This window comes from Hemiscyllium ocellatum, chromosome 9 (genome assembly GCF_020745735.1).
Source record: "Hemiscyllium ocellatum isolate sHemOce1 chromosome 9, sHemOce1.pat.X.cur, whole genome shotgun sequence".
Classification (NCBI taxonomy): Eukaryota; Metazoa; Chordata; class Chondrichthyes; order Orectolobiformes; family Hemiscylliidae; genus Hemiscyllium; species Hemiscyllium ocellatum.
This window is the reverse complement of record NC_083409.1, coordinates 51015967-51039026: the sequence shown is the minus strand read 5'-3', so window position 1 is coordinate 51039026 and position 23060 is coordinate 51015967. Positions and strand designations below refer to the sequence as shown.

Sequence of the window (23060 nt, the reverse complement as noted above, 5' to 3'; positions counted from 1 at the left end):
ATCTTCCCGTGGGAGCACTTTCTCCCCATTAATTTCGTATGTCATATGTTCCCTGCTACTTTGCTTGGGGATTTCATACTGTGTGCATCGATTCCTGATAATGCAAAATTATTGGATCACATATTTGCATTCTGTGTATTATTCCTGCATAAAGCAGACTAAAGTAGTTAGGGTTAACATTTCAAACAAGAAAAAAGTCCATTCCACATACCATAATCTACTCACACATTAATTCAATCACTCACCCCAACATCGATGCAATCACGTGGAAGTAGAAAACAAATTAGATAAAAATCCGAGATGAAAAATCACTGAGAAGAGCACGTTAACTACAATGGGGAACTTCAGAAGTGCTCAGAATGATTGGATGCCCTATTCTAATACGACTGTCTGCCACTGGAATAGCCCCAGTCTCAAATTCCATCAAATGTATTACTGTTGTAAGTAATTGCTGCTACTGTTTTCATCCACAACAATACGAACTTTAACTATCATCAGGATGGGATCATTCGCCGCCGTCGATTAGCGCCTTTTCACCGCCGAGGACGCTTCGCCACTGCCCATTGGCTACTGAGGATGATTCGCCACCGCAAGTGTTTGTAACTCATTCTTATGTATAAACCAATAAAATGATATTTACTTTACCTCGTTTTTTATCAATATGTAGTATGTTGTTGTATAAATAAAGGGGACTGAGAAGTATGAAAGAATAGGCGGGAGGGAAAACAATCAGTACATATATATATTTCCGGTGGTGAATAGTCTCCAGAGGTTAAACAACCCCAGTGGAGAAACGCGGGTGGCGAACTGGCAGTGGCGAATATGCCGTGTCGAATCGTCACCAACCCAACTAACATAATATCTGTCCCAATATTACAAGAAGGTGATTAGAAAGTACAAAGGTACCTCAGAAATCTTTTCACGCAACTCATCTATGACAGCCAAGGTGCGTGGGAGAATGCCACCATAACCTGATCTTGAGTTGAAGGCTTGTATTAGTTTTTGGGATTCTAGCAACATCCAGGTAACAGTAAAATGATTCAACCGTGATCTTTTACCTAGATGGTGAAAAAGAAAGCCAAGGTTAAAGGCAGTAAATCAAACAGTCCTTCAAACCAAACATTAGCCCTGGGATTTTAACAAAATGGAGAGCCAGAGCAACAGGTACTTTTGCAACATTGTGCTAATGAATGAACTTGTACAAAACTGCTGTTTCATCTCTTGACCACGCTTCTGGCCAAATTTAGATTACTAGGGCTGCGACTATTTAAATAGGATGCAGTGAACTCAAGTATGACTTATGTAGAATGTGTTGCTGATATCCTGCCCTATTGTTGGCTGTAATGGAGATCAGATTGCAAAAAAAATCTATTAAATGTATTTACTAATGCAATGTAAATAAGAACTACAATAGCAACCTAAAAAAATCTGGATATAGGTTTGCTTGCTGAGCTGAAAGGTTCGTTTTCAGACATTTTGTCACCATACTAGGTAACATCATCAGGGAGCCTCCAGATGAAGCGCTGGTGGAATGGCCCATTTTCTATTTATGTGTTTAGATTTCCTTGGGTAAGTGATGTCATTTCCTGTTCTTTTCCTCAGGGAGTGGTAAATGGGATCCAAGTCAATGTGCTTATTGATAGAGTTGGAATGCCATGCTTCTAGGAATTCTCGTACGTGTCTGTTTGGCTTGTCCTCGGAGGATGTGTTGTCCCAGTCAAAGTGGTGTCCTTCCTCATCCATATGTAAGGATACTAGTGAGAGAAGATCATGTCGTTTTGTGGCTAGTTGATGTTCATGTATCCCGGTGGCTAGTTTTCTGCCAGTTTGTCCAATGTAGTGTTTGTTACAGTTCTGGCAAGGTATTTTGTAAATGACATTAGTTTTGTTTGTTGTCTGTATAAGGTCATTCAAATTCATTAGCTGCTGTTTTAGTGTGTTGATGAATTTACGGGCTACCATGATGCCAAGAGATCTGAGTAGTCAGGCAGTCATTTCCGAAATGTCATTGCTGTAGGTGAAAGTGGCTAGGGTTTCTGGATGTGTTTTGTCTGCTTGTTTGGGTTTATTGCTGAGAAAATCAGCTGACTGTGTTCACTGGGTACCCAGTCCTTTTGAACACACTGTACAGATGATTTTCCTCTGCTCAGCATAGTTCCTCGGTGCTGCAGTGTGTGGTGGCTCGTTGAAATAATATTTTAATGCAGCTTCGTTTGTGGATGTTGGGATGATTGCTTCTGTAGTTCAGTATTAGGTCAATATGTGTTGTTTTCCTGTAGACACTGGCTATTCGCTCAACTGTGTCATCTGGAAATGGCAGTTTGTTGTTGTTTTCCTAGTCTTTAGCGAATTTTATGCCTGCAAGGATATTATTGATGGTCTTGAAGATTTTCTCTAATTTGTTTCATTTGGTGACGATGAAGATGTCAACCACGTAGCGGACCCAAAGTTTGGGGCAAAGCAAGATAACAGCCCTGTTCACATCCATCAACAACATCAACATCAAAGTGGCCAAGGAAACACTGAATACATTATTTGAAGAACCAAAGGCACGTATACGAAGTACCACCAACTTCATCAGCAAGGACAATATTGTCAAGCTAGCAGATCTATGCCTTACCACCTACTTCACCTTCAACAACAAAACCTGCAGACAAACCAATGGAACAGCCATGGGATCTTCAATATCAGGATTCTTAGCTGAGGCAGTAATGCAGAGACTTGAACAACAACTCTGCCAACCATCCAACCCAAACTTTGGGTCTGCTTACGTGGATGACATCTTTGTCATCACTAAATGAAACAAATTAAAGGAAACTTTTGAGACCACTGATAATAACCTTACTGGCATGAAATTCACTAGAGGAGGAAAACAATAACAAACTGCCATTCCTAGATGTCACAGTAGAGTGAACAGACAATGGGGAACTTCAAGCCAGCGTCTACAGGAAAACAACATATACTGACCAAATACTGAACTACAGAAGCAATCATCCCATCAGCCACAAATGAAGCTGAATTAAAATATTATTTCAACGAGCCAACACACACTGCAGCATAGAGGAACAATGCAGAGCAGAGGAAAATCACCCATACAGTGTATTAGAAAATAATGGGTACCCAATGAACACAGTCTGCCGATTTTCTCAGCAATAAACCCAAACAAGCAGACAAAACGCATCCAGAAACCCTAGCCACTCTCCCCGATGTCAAAGACATTTCGGAAATGACTGCCTGACTACTCAGACCTCTTGGCATCATGGTAGCCCACAAATCCACCAACACACTAAAACAGCAGCTAATGAACTTGAAACTATACAGACAACAAGCAAAACTAATGTCATTTACAAAAATACCTTGCAAAAACTGTAACAAACACGACATTGGACAAACTGGCAGAAAACTAGCCACCAGGATACATGAAAATCAACTAGTCACTAGTATCCTTACATACTGATGAGGAAGGACACCACTTTGACTGGGAAGTCACATCCATCCTAGGACAAGCCAAATAGAGACACGCAAGAATTCCTAGAAACATGTATTCCAACCGGAACTCTATCAACAAATACATTGACTTGGATCCCATTTACCACTTGCTGAGAAAAAGAACAGGACATGACATCACCACAGGAAATAACGGGGTCAACCCAAGGAAAACTAAACACATAATTAGAAAGTGGGCCATGCCACGAGCACAGTATCCGGAACTCACTGATGATGTTACCTAGTACGGTAATGAAATGTCTGAAAACGACCCTTCCAGTCAGCAAGCAAACCTACATCTAGAACCACAACCTGAGCTACAAATCTTCTCAAAACTCGCTAACCTTAAAAATGTTTGTGCCTTTTTTTTTGTTTTTCAGCATCCGGGCAACACTCTTACAAGAAACAGTTCAGAAAAAAAAATTCTGAAGTACTTTGACATTTAATGCTAGAATCGTATCATCATAGAATACCTTCAGAGCAGCTTAAGGCCAATTGTCCCACCGAGCTTACATCCTGCCTCCAAATAGCATCGTACTCCCCCACTCTGACATTTATCGTAGCTAACACACCTACCCACCACAACCCTGGACGCTATGGGGGAATTTAGCATGGCCAATCCACACAGTCACCCAAAGCTGGAGTCGAATGTGGGTCCCAGGTGCTGTGGGTGATAGTGCTAATAACAGAGTCACTGTGCGGTCCTTTAACGCAATTAAATAATAACGTACATTTAAAATTGTGAAGACATTTGTTGCTATTTTTGTCGAAATGACACAATATATAAAAGCCTATCACTTAAATGTAAAATAAATTGGACAAATATATAGATTTAATTATTTCCTACTTCAGACTAACTTATTGGCTGCCATTATTAACAGGAAATTTGAACACCAACAAAATGCTGCAGGCCAATTTTCAATTATATCTTCCAAAACTTTCTAATTTGTATTTGAATGACATTTGTTCATATGTAGAATTCCAAAACAATTACCTGTAGCATTTTATTGAAACATCTTGTGAGAAATATTATACTTTCAAGAGAATGGAATGAAAAAATATCATTTTTATTTCCACATCTTTTCTATCTAGATTTTTGCTTCCACACTGACTGTGTGGAGTTTGCACGTTCTCCCAATGTCTGCGTGGGTTTCCTCCGGGTGCTCCGGTTTCCTCCCACAGTCCAAAGATGTGCGGGTCTGGTGAATTGGCCATGCTAAATTGCCCATAGTGTTAGGTAATGGGTAAATGTAGAGGTATGGGTGGGTTGCACTTCGGCGGGTTGGTGTGGACTTGTTGGGCCGAAGGACCTGTTTCCACACTGTAAGTAATCTAATCTAATCTAATTCTAAACCACATTAGGGAGATTTAAACAATCCTTAGATAAGCACATGGATGATTTTGGGATAGTGTAGGGGGACAAGCTGAGAATAATTCACAGGTCAGCGCAACATCGAGGGCCAAAGGGCCCATTCTGCACTGTACTGTTCTATATTCTATGTTCTAGACTTCTCACTTTGCCCTCTCAAACCTCTATCCAACTCATCATTGCTCCTTACATAATCCTGTTTTGCCAACAGAACACAAAGGACCCCCCTCGAATATCTTCGGAAGAGCTCAGTCAAATACTCAATATAGCAAATTAAGGACAGCAACCTCAGCACAGTCACTGAGTGTTAATGCTGCCCAATCCCTTAACTGACTCACTTCTCCCATTCCCGATATTGTGGAATCAGCCACTCGATCAGTTCTCACTCCCACTGTCTTGAATTACAAACACATCTGTTAGGGGCAGGAGGACTCTAAATGGTGCTTTGAGCCTGCTCCACCATTTAGTAAGATCATGAGTGATCTCATTGTGGTCTTAACTTCACTTCCCAGCTATCATGGTAGTATCGATAAGAGTGACCACTATACAATCCTTGTGGAGACAAAGGCCCATCTTCACATCATAAACAACCTCCATCATGCTGTGTGGCACTATCACCGGGCTAAATGGGACAGTCTTCAAACAGATCTAGCAAATTAAAACTGGGTATCCATGAGATGCTATAGGCCATAATTAGAGCAGTACTGTATTCCAGCATAATCTGTAACTTTATGCCTGCCTTATCGGCACTCAATCATTATAATCAAGCCAGAGGATCAACACTAGGTTCAATGGACAGTACAGGAGGGCATGCCAGGAGCCACACTAGATATAACTGAAGAAAAGATAACAACCTGGTGAAGCCATTAAACAGGAACACTTGTATGTCAAACATCAATAACAGCAAGCAATAGACAGAGTTAAGTGATCCCAAAACCAATGGATCAGATTTATGCCCTCCAGTCCAGCCATATCCAGTTGTGAAAGGTGGTGGATGATTAAACAACTCACTGGAGAAGCAGTCTCCACAAATATCCCCATCCTCAATAATGGAAGAGCCCAGCACATCAGTGCAAAAGACAAGGCCGAAGTTTTCCAAAGACTCTCAACTCTCTGAGCACTAATTTTTAAACTGTGTCCCAAGCTCCAGACCCTGCCACAAGAGGAAACATTCGTTCAGCATCCACCATGTCCCATCAGGATCTTAGGAACATAGGTATAGGCATACACTTTTCAGACCTTCGTGCCTGTTCTGCCATTCAATAATATCATGGCTGATCTGTGGCCTAGCTCCATATATCTGTCTTCAATATTTTCAATAATCTATCTCTGATTTAAAATTAACAACTGATCCAGCACTTACCACAGTTTCTGGAAGATTGTTCCAAACATCTACCATCCTTTGAGAGTAGAAGTGCTTCCTATCATCTCTCCTGAATGGTTTAGCCCTTTCTTTTAAGGTTATGATCCCTAATTTTAGAATCCCCGACCAGTGGAAATAGTTAACTGACCCTGTCCTGTCCTTTGCTGTTAATATCAGATCACCCCTTAACCTTCTAAATTCTGAGAAAACAGATCTAATTTATATCAGCTGTCCCCATAATTTAACCCTGAAGTCCAAGTAACATTCATGTAAACGTACATTGTACTCCCTTTGTTGGGGCCGCCCATGATTGAGACAATGGCTGAAAGTGGTTTTTGGTTGGAAAGCAAATTGTCAAGAGCACATAAAGAGTCTGAAAAGCAAAAAAAATGTAAACCGGTCCACTTTTGCAGCAAGAATAGTAAAACACTGTATTAATTAAATGGAGAAAGATTCCAGAACACTGAGGGATCTAGTTGTCTTGGTACCGGAGTTGGAAAATGATAATATGGCAGTATGAGAATTGAAGAGGAAGTCAATATAAAAGTAGAGAAGTTCATTACAATTATACAGAGAATTGGTGAGAGTATATCTGACTGCTGTTTTGGTATCCTGACTTTTGTGGCTATGAATGCAATTTATAATCTTTCCATAGCGAGGGTGCATTTGACTAACTCCTAGGATGGAGGCAGGATGTTATTATTAATAAAGGTTAACTAGTTTTCACCTGTATCATTTGAAGTTTTGAAAAACGTATAGTGATCTTATTGAAATATTATGATATGACTTGGATAATGGTGTTGAAAGTCGTTTATCCAAATTTGCTGATGACACAAAATCAGCATTGTAGACAGTGTAGATGATGGCATAAAAAAATAAATATTGATAAAATAGGTTGATGGGCAAAACTGTGACCGATGGAGTTTTATATAAGTAGGTATGAGGTTATTCATTTGGATTGAAAAAGGATAAACCAGTGTACTTTCTGGATGGTATGAAGTTAAATACAGTGGACGTCCAAAGAGGCTGGAGTTCAAGTGCATAGAACTTTAAAATGCCACAAACAGGTGCAAAAAATAATCAAGAAGGCTAATTATATGTAGAGGACTGGAGTATCAGGATGCAGAAGTTATGTTGTGGTTATACAAGACGTTGGTTAGACCCTACTTGGGTACTCTGAGCACCACACCGGAGGAAGGATATAGTGGGCTTGGAGGAATGACTAAATGAATCATTCCACACCCAGGTCCACTTCAAACATGAAAGTAATTGAGGCATTCGTGTTGATCCCTGTGGCATTCCGCTCGTCACATCGTCACAAAATGACCAATTTACGCCTACTCCCAGTTTGCTGTTAGCTAACCAATTCTCTATCCATGCTAATATATTACCCCCTACCCTATAAGCTCAGTTTGGTTAGAAATCTTTGATGTAGCATTTTGTCAAATAATATCTGGAAATCTAAGTACAGTATGTCCATTAGTTCTCCATTACTTCCTCAAAGACCTCCAATCGATTGACTGAACATGGTTTCCCTTTCACAAAACAATGTTGTCTCTACCCAATTACGTGCAGATTTTCCACTGTCCAACATAACCTTCCGAATAGTAGATTCTAGCAATTCCCTATAACAAACATGAAACTAACTTGCCTGCAGCTTCCTGCTTTTTATCTCCTTCCTTCCTTGAATAGAGGAGTCTTATTTGCTATTTTCCAAACTGCAAACTTTCCAGAATCAAGAAACTTTTGTAAAACTAAGACCAATGCAGGTATTCTCTCAAAGGCAGCTACTTCTTTTAAGACTCTAGGATGAAACCTATCAGGACCTGGGGAACTGGCAGCTTTTAAATTTGAACACTTTTCTCAGTGTCTTTTTGCTGGTGATCATAAAGCATTTTTTAAAAAATTTCTTCCCTTTCATCTCCATTCTCAGATGCTGTTTGAACCTTCTATGGTGAAGAGATACAAAATATTTGCTTACTTTAAATGCCTATTCAGGGGAACATCATAAATTGAAGAATGTAATTTGAACAATTCTAAAATTTAACCCTCATAGGATCTCATGATCACTAGCACTGCCAATATTTATTGTTCATCCACAAGTGTCTTCAAGAATGAAGGAAAGATGTAATTGCATTGGAGATAGTTCAGACAAGGTTCTAGAATCAAGGCTTGTCTTAGGAGAAAAGGTCGAGTGACTATGTGTCTAAAGTGCACCCACAAAAGTATCAGGACTTCTCAAGGGCAACTAGAAATGGTCAATACATTCTGGTCCACATCCCATGAAAGAAATGTTCTAAAGTGGTACAAGCACATTATGTTTACTATCCCATGTTTCCATTCATTTATAAAACTGCGTTTTTGTAGTACATTTTACTATTACAAGATAAACTAAATTAAAACATCCCTTGCAACCCATGACTGGTTCTTTACACCTTTCAATTCTTATCGGCTCCTTGCTGCAATCAGTGTTTAGATTTGTATCAAACCTATCTCTGAATAAGTGTTAAAACTGTAACCTACTCAGAACAGTGCCAAACCTGCCATTGTCTCTTCATTGCGCACTCAAAACTATGGAAAGATTATAATATTAATCAGCCCTTAATAAACCACCTTTCAGGACCTGAAAAAATTGCAGAACATCAAACAGTTTCCTTCACTAGCATGTACCTTTTAAATATGGCCACTACCCCATTTAAAAGATTTATGATCAAAACAGCACTTCCATGAACTGCATGAATTAACGTGTAGGAATGATTAAAACCAGCAGCAGTAAATCAAATCTCATGGCCCAGCTGCGGGAGGTCAGTTTGATACTCTCTATACTTTAATTTAGTACATATTTAATTTCTAATTATTTAGATTATATAGGTCTCGTATTTTTGTTAACATTAAAGACAAAAGGACTAACACCTTTTAATTATGCAATGTCAGACCAGACAGACATTCTCATAAGACCATAAGACATAGGAGCAGAAATTAGGTCATTCTGTCCATTGAGTCTGCTCAACCATTCAATCATGGCTGATAAGTTTCTCAACCCCATCCTCCTGCTTTCTTCCCATAACCCTTGATCCCTTTTACAATGAAAAACCTATCTCAGTCTTAAATATACACAATGATCTGGCCTGCACAGCCTACTACGGCAGTGAATTCCATAGATTCACCACTCTTTGGTTGAAGTAGTTTCTCCTTATCTCTGTTCTGAAAGGTCTACTCTAAGACTATGCCCTTGAGCCCGTCTCTCCTAGCAATGGAAACATCTTTCCAACATCCACTGTGTCCAGGATATTCAGTATTCAGTAAGCTTCAGTTAGATACCCCCTCATCCTTCTAAACTCCATTGAGGATACACCCAGAATCCTTAAATGTTCCTCATGTTAAGTTTTTCATTCCTGGGACCATTCTCGTGAATCTCTTCTGAATATGCTCCAGGGCCAAATACATCCTTCCTGATATATGGGGTCAAAAACTGCACACCATATTACAAACGTGGCCCGACCAAAGCTTTATCATGCCTCAGAAGTACATCCCTGCTTTTATATTCAAATCCTCTCAAAATAAATGCCATCACTGCATTTACCCTCCTAACTACTGAATGAACCTGCAAGTTTACTTCAGAGACTTCTGGACTGGAACTCCCAAGTCTCTTTGCATTTCAGACTTCTGAATTTTCTCTCCATTTAGAAAATAGTCCATGCCTCTATTCTTCCTACCAATGTGCATGACCTCACACCTTCCTACGTTGTATTCCATCTGCCATTTCTTTGCCCACTCTCTTAACCATCCAAATCCTTCTGCAGCCTCCTGCTTCCTCAATGTTACGTGTCCTACTATCTATCTTTGTATCATCTGCATATGTAGCCAGAATTCCCTCAGTTCCTTCATCTAGATTGTTAATGTATAAAGTGAAAAATTGTGGTCCCAATGCAGAATCTTGCGGAACACAACTTGTCACTGGCTACCACCATGAAAAGGACCCCTTTATCCCCACTCTCTGCTTTCTACCAGACAGGCAAGCTTCTATCCATGCTTGCACCTGGCCTCTAACACCATGGGTCCTTAACTTATTCAGTAGTCTCCTGAGCATCAATTTGTCAAAGGTCTTCTTGAAGTCCAGATAGACATCATCCATTGGCTCTCCTTGGTCTGATCTGCTCATTACTTCCTCAAAGAATTCGAGACAATTTGTCAGGCATGACCTACTTAATGAAACCATGCTGACTCTCTTATTTTACCATTCACTTCCAAGTGTTCAGAAATCTCATCCTTCACGATGGATTCCAGGATCTTACCCACGGCTAATTGATCTATAATTTTCCATCTTCTGCCATACTCCCTTTTTAAACAAGCGTGTTACATTAGAAATTTTCCAGTCCTCTGGGACTCTCCCTGATTCTAGTGATCCCTCTACTATCTCTTCAGCTATCTCCCTTAGAATTCTGGTGTGTAGTCCATCTGGTCTAGGTTATTTATCTACCTTCAGGCCATTCAGTTTTTCTAGCATCTTTTCCTTGGTCTTGGTGACCATACTCTCTGTCCCCGCACTCTCTTGAATTTTAGGGAAATTATTCATGTCTTCCACTGTGAAGACTGAACCGAAGTAATTATTTCTTTGTTCCCCACTACTATATCTCCTGAGTTATCTTTCAGCAGCCCAATGCCCACTTTTGCCTCTCTTTTGCCCTTTACATATCTAAAGAAACGTATAGTCTTCCTTTGTATTACTGGCTAACTTACCCTCATACTTAAGCTTCTCCCTCATTTTTTTTTATTGTTGGTCTTTGTAAGCTTCCCAATCCTCTGCTCTTTTACTGTTTTTTGCTATTTTATATGCTTTCTCTTTTGCTTTTATGTTAGCCCTGATTTCCCCAGGAGAAATGGCCAGCATTTAAGAAGTGCTTAAACCATCTCCTGCTTCGTCAGGATAGATATCACGCAAACTTTTGTGTATAATAGATACAACTATGTAACACCATAGTGCTAAAAATTTCACATATGTAAAAACTGTGTAGAAAGAGCTTACTGTAAACACTGTAGTTTGGATTCCATCGCCACCTCGAACTGTGTTACTGCGAAGGATCAACGAAGAGGCTATTTGCCTGATCTCTGTCGTTATTGAATACGATCTCAAATGGAGTTTAATATAGATAAATGTGAGGTGCTGCATATTGGAAAGGCAAATCAGGACAGAACTTATACACTTCATGGTAAGATCCTGGGAGTGTTGATGATCAAAGAGAACTTGGTGTGCAGGTTCATAGTTCCTTGAAAGTGGAATCGCAGGTAGATAGAATAGTGAGGAAGACATTTGGTATGCTTGCCTTTATTGGTCAGTGCACTGAGTATAGGAGTTGGGAGGTCATGTTGCAACAGTGCAGGATAGTGTTAGGCCAATTTTGGAATACAGCACACAATTCTAGTCTCCCTCCTAAAGGAAGGATGTTGTGAAACTTGAAGGTGTTCAGAAAAGATTTATAAGAATATTACCCGAGTTGGAGGGTTTTAGCTGTACAGACAGACTGAATTGACTGAGGCTGTTTTCCCTACAGCATCAGAGGCTAAGGAGTGACCTTATAGAGGTTTATAAAATCATGAGGGGCATGGATTGGGTAAGTAGATTCAGCTCTTTTCCCGAGCATGGGGGAGTCCAGAACTAGAGGGCATAGGTTTAAGGTGAGAGGAAAAAGATTTAAAAGGGATCTAAGGGGCAACTCTTTCATGAATGGAACGAGCAGTGCATGTATGGAATGAGCTGCCAGAGGAAGTGTTGGAGGCTGATACAATTACAACATTTAAAAGGCATCTGGATGGGTATTGGAATAGGAAGCGTTTAGAGGGATATGGGCCAAATGCTGCCAAATGAAATTAGATTTAGTTAGGATATCTGGTCAGCATGGACAAGTTCGAATGAAGTGTCTGTTTTCATGCTGTATATCTCTATGACTCGAAACAACACACACATAAAATCACATATCCAACATCACAGTATTGTTCTTTCTGCCTTTCTTAAAAATTTGGCTCCATTTATATAGTTCCACTGTAAGGCAGTGTAAGTCACCGTAACCTGACGATAATTTGCTTCGTCATGTTTATTCTATAATCATTGACTACTTCTTCGTTAGAGGTTGGTCTGGGTTGACCACATTGATTTACAGAAAATTAGAAAGAATAGCCAGGGCACAATGTTAACCTGATTAGTAAACACAGAAAGCTCTGTTTAAATATTTGATTATAGTGATGATATTAAGACTTAAGAATACTTGAAACAGAAATACACTGAATGAAATTATTCTAGCAGAAGCATTTATATGAGCGATCAACAGACCACCATCTGTAATAGAGTTAAAGACAGAAAGATGTGCATTCATATAGAAAACTATACAAAACATATTTCCCCTTCAGTGGCATAATCAGTAAAACCATACTGAAGGACGGGTAGGAATTATTTATTGGAGTAGACCGTAGGGTCATGGTCATTAAGTGTATTCAAGGCTGAGATAGACAGATTTTTAAATCAGTAAGGGAATCAAGGTTGTGGATGAAAGGCAATGAAATGGTGTCAGTCATGATTCCATTGAATGGCAGAGCAGTATTGATGGGCTGGTCTTGAGTCTATGGTCCAAAGAATGATACATATACCATGATGTACAGCACAAAAATGCCTAGGAGTTACACTTTTGATGAAAATCTGAAAACAATTATTCAAAAATCGAAAACATACCTAAAAATTAAGAGTTTTTGATTCCAGACTAAACATGCGCTTTTCAGAATTCTGGTCCATGAAAAGGAAACACTTGCAATTAAAACATGAAATGTCCCTGAAACTTTTCAACTGTTCGCAGACAGCTTAGAAGTGCCCACATAATAGCAATATTGCATGGATAAGAAATTTAGTAAACAGCACTAAGTGTTGCTTTGAAGTCTACAGCACGGTGACCTTAATCCAGCAGTAAATTGTGCTGTCTGTTATACAAAATAATGGAACTAAAATCAGATTATCTCTTCAGAAAAGTGGCTGATGAACTTGCAGTGAGATTTTCTATCAATAATTACGTCACGAGGAGAAGGGCTTATGCCCGAAACGTCGAATTTCCTGTTCCTTGGATGCTGCCTGACCTGCTGCGCTTTTCCAGCAACACATTTTCAGCAATAATTACATCACGGTCAACCCTTCTGCAATGAATGAAATTTGATGTCCTGCACATACCTGCTTGAAAATAATCACTTAACATTTCCACAGATGACTGCAAATTTCTTTTCACAATTAGGCCAAATACAGCAATCCAATGTTTCTTCATACATAGCAATAAGTCTTCTAAGGACCAAGGAGGCTTCACAAATAGTATCTGATGTCAGGATCAGAAAGAGATCATAGCAATTACATCATTAGTCATTTAACTTATTATATTTAACCATTCTCCGCACTTTGGTAACAGTCATAAAATTTTAAAAGTTGTACAATGCGATTACTTTACAAACTTTTAAACACTTAAACATATTTTGATATGTTACAAAGTTTATAGTCCCCAACTTAGGAATAAGTCAGATCAAAACATGAATATCTGGAATGCTGCAGGCACAATTCTTTATCAGAAAGATAAGGCCTTGTACGATTCTGGACTTAAAATAAAAAATATGTAGTACTAAATGCCTGTAATTTCTACGAGTGTCACTACACCTCTGGTGGAATTCCTGGTGAAATTCAATTTTCACAAATTATCCAAATTGTTGATTTTTAAAATTCTCTTATTACGCACGGGAAAAATGGAAGACGTTTTATAACATAACATGGAATTAAATATTGATTCAATTTCTACAGTGTCAAAACAAACAAAATCAATTATTCAACATAAAGTAATCATTTCATCATACTGACATTACTGAAAAATAAAGTTATGTTATCAAAACATTTTCATTTTGAATTCATCAGGACAGAAATGCAATAAGACCAGAAGGAATCAATAATGTATACTGCATGTCATGAGGGTGCGCACTGGTTGGCAAGTTGACTCTGACTGGTTAAGACTTGGCCATGGAGAATGCAACTGGGAATGTTTCTGTCCACAACATTTTTGTTCATTTCAAAAAAGGCACAGTGACTGAACATGTTTCTTTCTCCTAACAGAGGACAGGTCTCTGTGTATGAATATTTGTAGCTTCTCGAAAGCATGGCTACATTACAAACCCAATTACTAGTCATAATCTTAAATTGATTGGTCACGTAATTCTGAGAACATTCAGGATTGCCAGCAAATGCTGTCCAATTGCTGAATCATGTCTTATAGTGGTTTCGTAGAATTTCCACAGTGCAGAAAGAGACCATTTGGCCCAACAAGTCTGTACCGACCCTCCGAAGAGCATCCCGCCCAGATCCAGCTCCCAAACCAACCCAGTAAATCTGCATTTACGATGACTAACTGTCTTAACCTGTGTATCCCTGGCACACTATGGGAAATTTAGTATAGCCAATCCACCTGCCCTGCACATCTTTGAAATGAGGGGGGAAATTGCACCACCCAGAGAAAAACCACACAGACATAGAGACCATATTCAAACTTCATACAATCATCCAAGGCTGGATGCTGCAAAAAACTGGTCTACGTCACTTCGATACAGAGATAACAATAACATTTTTCTATAGCCAATGAACCCACTTGCTGGCACCGTGAGGCTGCTGCAGTGCTAACCACTGAACCACAGCATTGACCTACTTGATCTAATCCCAGTTAGGACTTCATGTTCCAATTTTGCAAGCATGGATTAGTTCAGTACAAAGGTAATATCACCGTATTCCCAGAGGATCTCAGGGTTGTGATATTATCAGAATTACCAGCAGGCATCATTTAATTCATAAAACATTCTCATTCAAGTGGTAATCACATTTTTTGGACTATGGAAGGAAAGAGGTGCACCCAGAGGAAACCCATGCAGAGACGTGGAGAATGTGCAAACTCCACAGAATGGCCCAAGGATGGAATCAAACCCAGGTCCTGGCAGTGTGAGGCAGTGCTAACCACTGAGCTACTGTGCCACCTCAAACTTAGAAATATTAAACTTGATACCCACATCCAAACACTTGATATATATTGATAGGAGCTGAGACTCAAACACTGATTTCCTGTGATACTTCGCAAGACACCACCTTCCATGAAAAGAAACTCATGTAATCCGACCCTCCTGTTTCATGTCTGCTAACCAGTTCTTAAAAAAAAGTCAGCATGTGCTTTAATCTTGCAGCTTAGTCTCTTCTGTGAGACTTTAACAAATACCTTCTGAGAATTCAACACACAGCCTCCACTGGTTTTCCCACATCTATTCAACTAGTTATTTCCTTAAAAAAACTCAAATAGGATTGTTAAACTTGATGTCACTTTCATAAATCCATGTAAACATTGTCTACTCCTATTGATATTTTCCAACTGCCCTTTGTGATGAAAAGCTTGGTGATTAGAATATCACTTTTTTTTTCTTTGAAGAGTTTGGATGCTAAACTAATTATTTATTTTTGTGAAGAGGTTTGAAGATTATCTTAGTCAGCATTTCCAAAACCATGATATTAAACCAGTATCTGCATCTTGGATTATTAACAGATATTTGTTTAGATTGCGGAGGCTTATGTCAAGAGACAAGAACCATTGAGGACATTTATTAGCCTGCTTTTGGATTTAGATTAATTAAAAATTGATTTCATTTTCTCGAAACCCAGGAAAAGCTTTTGGGCAGTATAAAGGAGCCCGTTTGAAGTCAGATGCAAATATAATCTCCTCTAAAAAAGTAAGTAAGTTATCTCAGTGAAAGAGTATATTTATGAGACTAACATTCCAGAAAGGTTTGGTTAGAACGCTGCAGATTAGTAAAAGACTGAGGACAGCTAAGCTTTAGTGGCGAGTAATCAAGGAAAAAGCAGTAAAAACAAAACCAGGCATGATAAGGTACTTATCTGGATTTTTGAGAAACTGTAAAGTGATATTGTTGGATTCTCTTTTAAGAGTGGTGTCTCTTAAAGAGAACAAGTGCATTGGGCCACTGGACATTAGACAGCTCTTGCAAAACTCACAACATAATTAGTAAATTAGATGCCATTGAACAACACTTGCTGAACCACCCTAAGTGTGGTTTCTAATAATAATACTAACAACCAATTAAGGTCAACAGCAAGGCTCGCAAGTAGCTTACTTGCACTTGCTAGAACTTATGTATATTGATACACAGGGACTTTACCTCCGTAGGAGAAAAGGAACATTGCCAGGCATCCTTTGAATCAAACAAAAGCAAGGGGGACAATAGTTCCCTTTGTCTTCTCTATGGGAAAGCCTCAACCTATCACAGGAGCAGGAGAATCGACATTTCGGGCATAAGCCCTTCATCAGGAATGAGGCTTATGCCCGAAACATCGATTTTCCTCCTTCTTGGAAGCTGCCTGACCTGCTGTGCTTTGCTAGTACCACACTCTCGATTCTAACTTCCAGCATCTCACTTTCTCCTCAACCTATCACAGTCAACTTGCCAACCAATGAGCAACCTTTTCTCGTGCAGTACAAATGGTTGCTGTCCTTGAAATTTACCACTTTTGCATTTGTCCTCATTAGTGCTAGATAAAGACATTAGCAGCAGTTTTTTTTTCAGGAATACTCAAAAAGAGTAGTGCCTGTTTATTTGCTGGTACAACTTTTAAAATATTATACAGTATGTTCTTATATAACACAATAGTTCTGTTCCCCTGCAATCCCACGATATAAGAAAATCGTGGAATAACAGCACTATTTAAACGAATGGGGCCAGAATTGGGTTATAGCCAATACAGATAAGGAAGGTTCGCGTTCTATAAATAACGGACTAAATTCTTCAATCACGTTATTCGCATTACAGCAGAACTGGCTTAGTCTTAAAACATTCCCTTCCACCAGCTGTATAAAAGGTTAATTATACACAATTACTGGAGCGGATAAAACAGGATTTGCAGCAGTGGAAGGGATTACCATTATCATGGTTAGGCTGAATAGCCCTTCCTCACCTGTTGTACCTCATGAGAATGCTCCTTTTGTCGCTACTTAGACGAGTGTTATGGAGGCTCAATGGTTGGCTAGTGTCCTTTATTTGGTGTTGCAGGCGCCCCCTAATTAAATTTACTAAATTGCAGCTCCTGCAGGATAGTTGGGGAGGGGGTGATGGTGATGGTGGATGGACCTTCCAGACTTGAAGAGATATCAACTAAGCGCCCTGTTAGCATATGACAGTGACTGGTTACAGGGGAATTCGGCATTGATTTGGATTGATGTTGAAGCCTCGCATTCAAGATGTCCCCTAGTTAATCTATTATTCATAGATAAGATGAAATCCGTGATCGAGCAGTGTAAGAGCCCAATCATTTAAATATCGTGAAAGCCTGGAGGATAATGAGGCAAGACAAGGGTAACTGGCTTAAGACCTCGCTGTTTACACCATTTGCATGAGCCCAAGTACTTAAACCTGGGACAATGGACTGTGGCTTTAAGCTTTGAGAGAATAAGGAAATCTCTTGTTTGGGAGAATTGCTCGAGTACGAGGTCTTGATGTCATTTAGCTAATGAAGTTATAAACATGGATTATCTAAAAGGGATTTTTTTGGGTACTTTCAGATAAGAGATTATATACAGAGGAAGACCATGCTCCTAGCTCAGTCTTACAAATCAGATGTGGAAAAAAAGTGTCCAGTGCATGGATGCTCTTTCAGTTAGTACATTGTATCATTCACAGAAAGGACGTGCCTTAAGAAATGTGGAGAGACTCTGTAGGACTTGGAATCGGGAACTAGGAGAGGATATTTCACTGGAAACATGGGAAGATATATGGGAAAATGTTAAGAAAATCTCAATATGCAACAAAGCACAGGCCATGCAATTGAAGATTTTACAGGGCTCATATGGCACCAGAGAAGCTAGCTAAGTTCAAGAGAGGAGCGTCTCCAGGGTGTCCCAAATGTAAAATTAGTATAGGCACTCTTACACACTGCTACTGATCATGCTGTAAGATCCAGAGATACTGGAGTGCTAGAGTAAGGGTGTTGAAGGACATCCTGGAAACCGGAATTAAAGTGGATCCGGTATTTCTTATTCTGGGGTTGCCAAATTTGCCCTCTCTGGGGTAACACAGGAAGAGACTGTGTAACATTCTTACCCACTGTGCGAGGAAGAACATTTTAATGAATTGGATGTTTGAAAAACCCCCAGGTCTTAGGGGGTGGTGCAGACTGGAGATGGAGCATCTCCACCAAGACTACCAACAAATATGGTGCACCACAAAATGAAGCAGTTTTAACAGACGTGGCAGCCCTTTCTAAATTATATTGACGTAGACTTATAGGCAATATTAATTAGGGCCATGACGTAGCAGTGGGAATCAGTTTGGTCACTCGTGGGGCCCTGGGAGGGGGAAGCTAGAAAAAAAAATGCAGGTAAAATGACTGGTGCTCCTGGGGTGGGAGCTTTGGTGAGTGAAATAGAATAAAGTAATGTGATATAATTTAATTTAAGCTAATTTGAATTCAGCTAAATTTAATTTTTATTTTAATTGATTGTGGTTTAAGTTGATATGTTTGTTCTGGTACTATTGTAGGTAGTTTATTATTAATAGTACTAATTTTTGTATTTTGTTTTTTTTTATATATATATAGTTGTTTGTAAAAGATTTGAAAAAGTTTTTAATATAAATTTTATTTAAAAAATTCCCTTCTGTACAATCCATATAAAAATCCAACTTTTACCTCTGTCCAGAGATCTTCATATATTGTTTTCATCTCAGTTTCTAAGATGACTGACAAAGCAGTGCCTAGTGTTTTCTCTAACTGACTGATGATGCTAGTAATAACCAAAGCTGACTCGGTTGCTGGTTGATGCTGTTTAGGAGACCTATTCAGCTCTTGCACACTGTTTACTGTAAGATAGAAAAAAATAAAAATGTCACGTACTATTTGAAACATAAGCTGAGATTGTTTATTCATTTCCTGCTAACGTATCAATTTTCACCTGGAATAAGTTATTTATTGTTATATTTATACTTAGTTGTATAATTAATACACAGAATTTTTTTAATACATTCATAGGATGCTGGTTAGGCGCATCCCTAATTGCCCAGAAGGCAGTTAAGAGTCAACTACATTGTTGTGGGTCTGGAGTCACATGGAGGCAGCTTCCTTTCTTGAAGGACATTGGTGAAACAGATGGGTATTTTCAACAATCAACAATGGATTCATGGTCATCATTTGACTTTTAATTCCAGATTTTTATTGAATTATACCTTCTGCTGTGGGGGTATTTGAACCCAGGTCGCAAGGACATTACCCAAGTTTCTGGATTAACAGTCTAACAATAGTATTAGTAGGCCATCACCTCCTCCATGTTATGTTAGCCAGAATGTTAAACATAAACATAGAATCTTTTAAAAATTGCTACATCGATTCACCCTTCAAAAATTATGAATGTCACAATTTAAAAGTCATTACAGCTCGCTGTTCACAATTCAGTTGCCATGTTTCCTACAATATAATAATGACTACACTTCACATTTATCAGCCGTGAAGCACTTTGGAATGCCCTATAGTTGTGGGAAGTGCAATGTAAATGCAATTCATTAATGCAATTAATGCAAAAGCTTCCTTGCAAACATAACAACACAAATAGTGAACTCAAGTGTCAACTACATGAATCATGGAGCAATTTCAAGCAAGAATGTTGAACATTCAGTGCAAGAAGGAGAAGGTGATTTTATAGTCTTCTTTGTCACTTTCTGGATACAAATGCAGAATTATTAGAATTGTAGAATGGTTAGAATGCCAGGCAAGTGCTAGGATTCTGCAAGAACAGTGTAGCTAGCCCCAATCCCTAACATCATCCCCATATCCCTGCAATTATTTTCCTTTCAGGTGCTTACCCAAATCCTTTCTGAAAACCACAAATAAATCTGATTCCACTAACCTGTCAGATCATTAACACTTCTCATGTAAAAAAGATTTTCTGCATCACATTTTATACCTTAGCATTTAACATTTGCTTTCTCTGCTTCTGATGCTTCTTTCAATGGAAACAGTTTTTCTCTATTTAGACCTCCAAGATTTTGAGCAAGCTATCACTCTTCACTCCAATCGTCTAGGGAGAACAAATTCACTTTCTTGAATCTCATAATGTAACTGAAGCTCTTGATCTCTGGAAACATAATTGTAAAACTGCTTCTGCCCTTCCTGAAAGTACTTACAATTTTCTTAAGTATCATCTCCACAACTTTTCACAATATCACAGTGGAAGTCAAACCAATGTTTTATAAAAGCTCACCTACTTGCTTTTGCCCTATGACTCTATTAGTGGGACCAATAGGGTTTGCGCAGAGTATTCAGAGTTTAATAAGGGAAATTTTATATCTATTGTAATCTATATTAAAAAAATGGTGGTGCGAGCATGGTAGGGAGTGTTAGGCCTCCTGACCCTGTATGCCCCAGGCCAGTGACACTGAGACTGTACCACCTATTTCTTTTTCAACATGTTAAGATTAGATTACTTACAGTGTGGAAACAGGCCCTTCGGCCCAACAAGTTCACACCGACCTGCCGAAGCGCAACCCACCCATTCCCCAATATTTACTAAACACTACAGGCAATTTAGCTTGGCCAATTCACCTGACCTGTGGGAGGAAACTGGAGCTCCAGGAGGAAACCCACGCAGACACGGGGAGAATGTGCAAACTCCACACAGTCAGTCGCCTGAGTCGGGAATTGAGCCCGGGTCTCTGGCGCTGTGAGGCAGCAGTGCTAACCACTGTGCCACCATGCCACCCACATATTTTTTTCCTTTTCTCTCCTAACCCTCCTGTAGTCTTTGCATTAATGTTTTGATAGATGGATCAGGAAAGTCTATGGCCTGGGGATAGAAAAGCTTGATTTAAAGTTGGTGACCTTGCATTTTCTCTATGAGCTTCCATTTTATTGGAGATGCAGTCAATCTGGTTGAAGGAACTTGTGATAAACTAATAGCAGGAATATATATCTCAGAATAACAAGCTGTTCTTTTATTAGCATTGTGTCCTGGCAAACTAACATTTGAACCCAATGTGCAAACTCCACACAATCACCTTAGTCTGGAATCGAACATGGATCCCTGGTGTTGTAAGGCAGCAGTGCTAATCGCTAAACCACTCTACAACCCATGCTTGGTTGCTGACAGCTGTTATAACAGCAGGTCATGAAGGGAACTCACTATCACCTTCTCAAAGACAACTAAGGATGGGCAATAAATGCTGGCCAACCAGCGATGTCAACATCCCAGAACCAGGACTCTGACGTGACATGGCGTGAGTTGGTGAAGCCCAGAGCGGGACTGTAGTGGCGAAGGAAAAGTTGGACTGTCTAAGTTGTTTTTCTTTTTTATATTATTTTAAGCTAATGAGAATGTGGTCTATGCATGGTGATAGTATAAAGTTTTCACTGTATTTTATGTTGAATATATGTGACAATAAATTATACAATCAAAAATAGGTTAAAATAGAAGGATAACAGAAGGCTCACATGGAGCATAGACACTGGCAAAGAGCAATGGACTGAATGATTTGGTTCATTGCCCTTAAGTCTGTGTTTGACCGGTGTATTTCATATGCTAAGTGGGTCACTCAGTATCAGCTTTTTCACATGCAAACTTTGAAGAAGATCCATTGATAGTGTTAATATTTACAGCCTCTACTTCCCAACAGAAGATTACAGTAATAGCTTCCTGCTTGCTTAAGCAAGCACATAGAGAGTGGAAGATACAGCAGAAAAAGATTAGATCATTCTGCCTGTGGAGCCTAATTACAATTAGTCACCCCATCCACATTATTGATACATATTATGAACATCTGAGGCCAAAGTTCTGATCAATGTAGTATCCCACTCGTAACAGCCTGTCAATGTGAGCATGACCAGTTGAAACTACTGCTTTTTGTCCAATAGCCAATGCTTAATCCATGCCAATACACTACATCCCATCCCATCCAATAGACTGTTCAAACAAGATTTTCCATTCATAAACCTACATTGGCTTTGCCCAAACAGATTTTTGTTAGCCAAGCGTTAATTTATCCTATGACTCGGATTATGCCTACTACTGAGGTAAGGATACTCTGTCTCCCTCTTAAATAGTGGGGAGACATTTGCAAGCTTCCAAGCTGTAAAAAAACATTCTATTTTGGAAGCTAATCATCAATGTACCTACCACCTCCATAACTAACTCTTTCAACATTCTGCTGTGTAGAATTGGTCTGAGGGACTAACTCACCTTCAAGCCAAGAACCTAAATAGTCAGTGATTTAATCAAGATTTCTGGAAAGGCCATGGGAAACCTCATAATGGATTCAAATTTTAGATGGAAGATTTACTTAGTCCTGTTCCACTATTATTCAAAACGTTTTGAAGTGGTCACACTTCAGGGAGGAGAAAGTGAGGACCAAAAGGATCCTTCCACATCCGTCTGAAATTTACCTGTACCTCTACTAATGTCATCTACTGTATCCGTTGCACCCGATGTGGTCTCCTCTACATCGGGGAAACAGGACGTCTTCTTGCAGATCATTTCAGAGAACATCTCTGGGACACCCGCACCCACTAACCCTATCCCTTTTCCCCCATCCAGTGGCTGAATACTTCAATTTCCCCTCCCACTCCATCAAGAACATGCAGGTCCTGGGCCATCTCCACTGCCAAATCGTTACCACCTGATGCCTCAAAATTCCACCCTGCAACCACACGGGATAAATATGGATTTCAACAGATTCCTCATTTCCCCGCCCTCCACATTATCCCAGTCCCAAGCCTCCAACTCGCACCACTGTCCGGACCTT

General features: G+C 39.4%; 1 protein-coding gene across 4 annotated transcripts in view; it reads right to left on the bottom strand.

Annotated features, from left to right (window-relative positions):
• The window catches only part of swt1 (SWT1 RNA endoribonuclease homolog), a 140556-nt gene that overhangs the window by 35722 nt on the left and 81774 nt on the right, over window positions 1–23060 (bottom strand). For all 4 annotated transcript variants that reach the window (XM_060829746.1, XM_060829749.1, XM_060829748.1 and 1 more), the window contains 3 exons: window positions 18964–19133; window positions 13429–13567; window positions 907–1058 (listed from right to left, as the gene is read on the bottom strand). In XM_060829746.1, the coding sequence (XP_060685729.1) occupies window positions 907–1058; window positions 13429–13567; window positions 18964–19133 (461 nt within the window). The remainder of the gene's footprint in view (window positions 1–906; window positions 1059–13428; window positions 13568–18963; window positions 19134–23060) is intronic.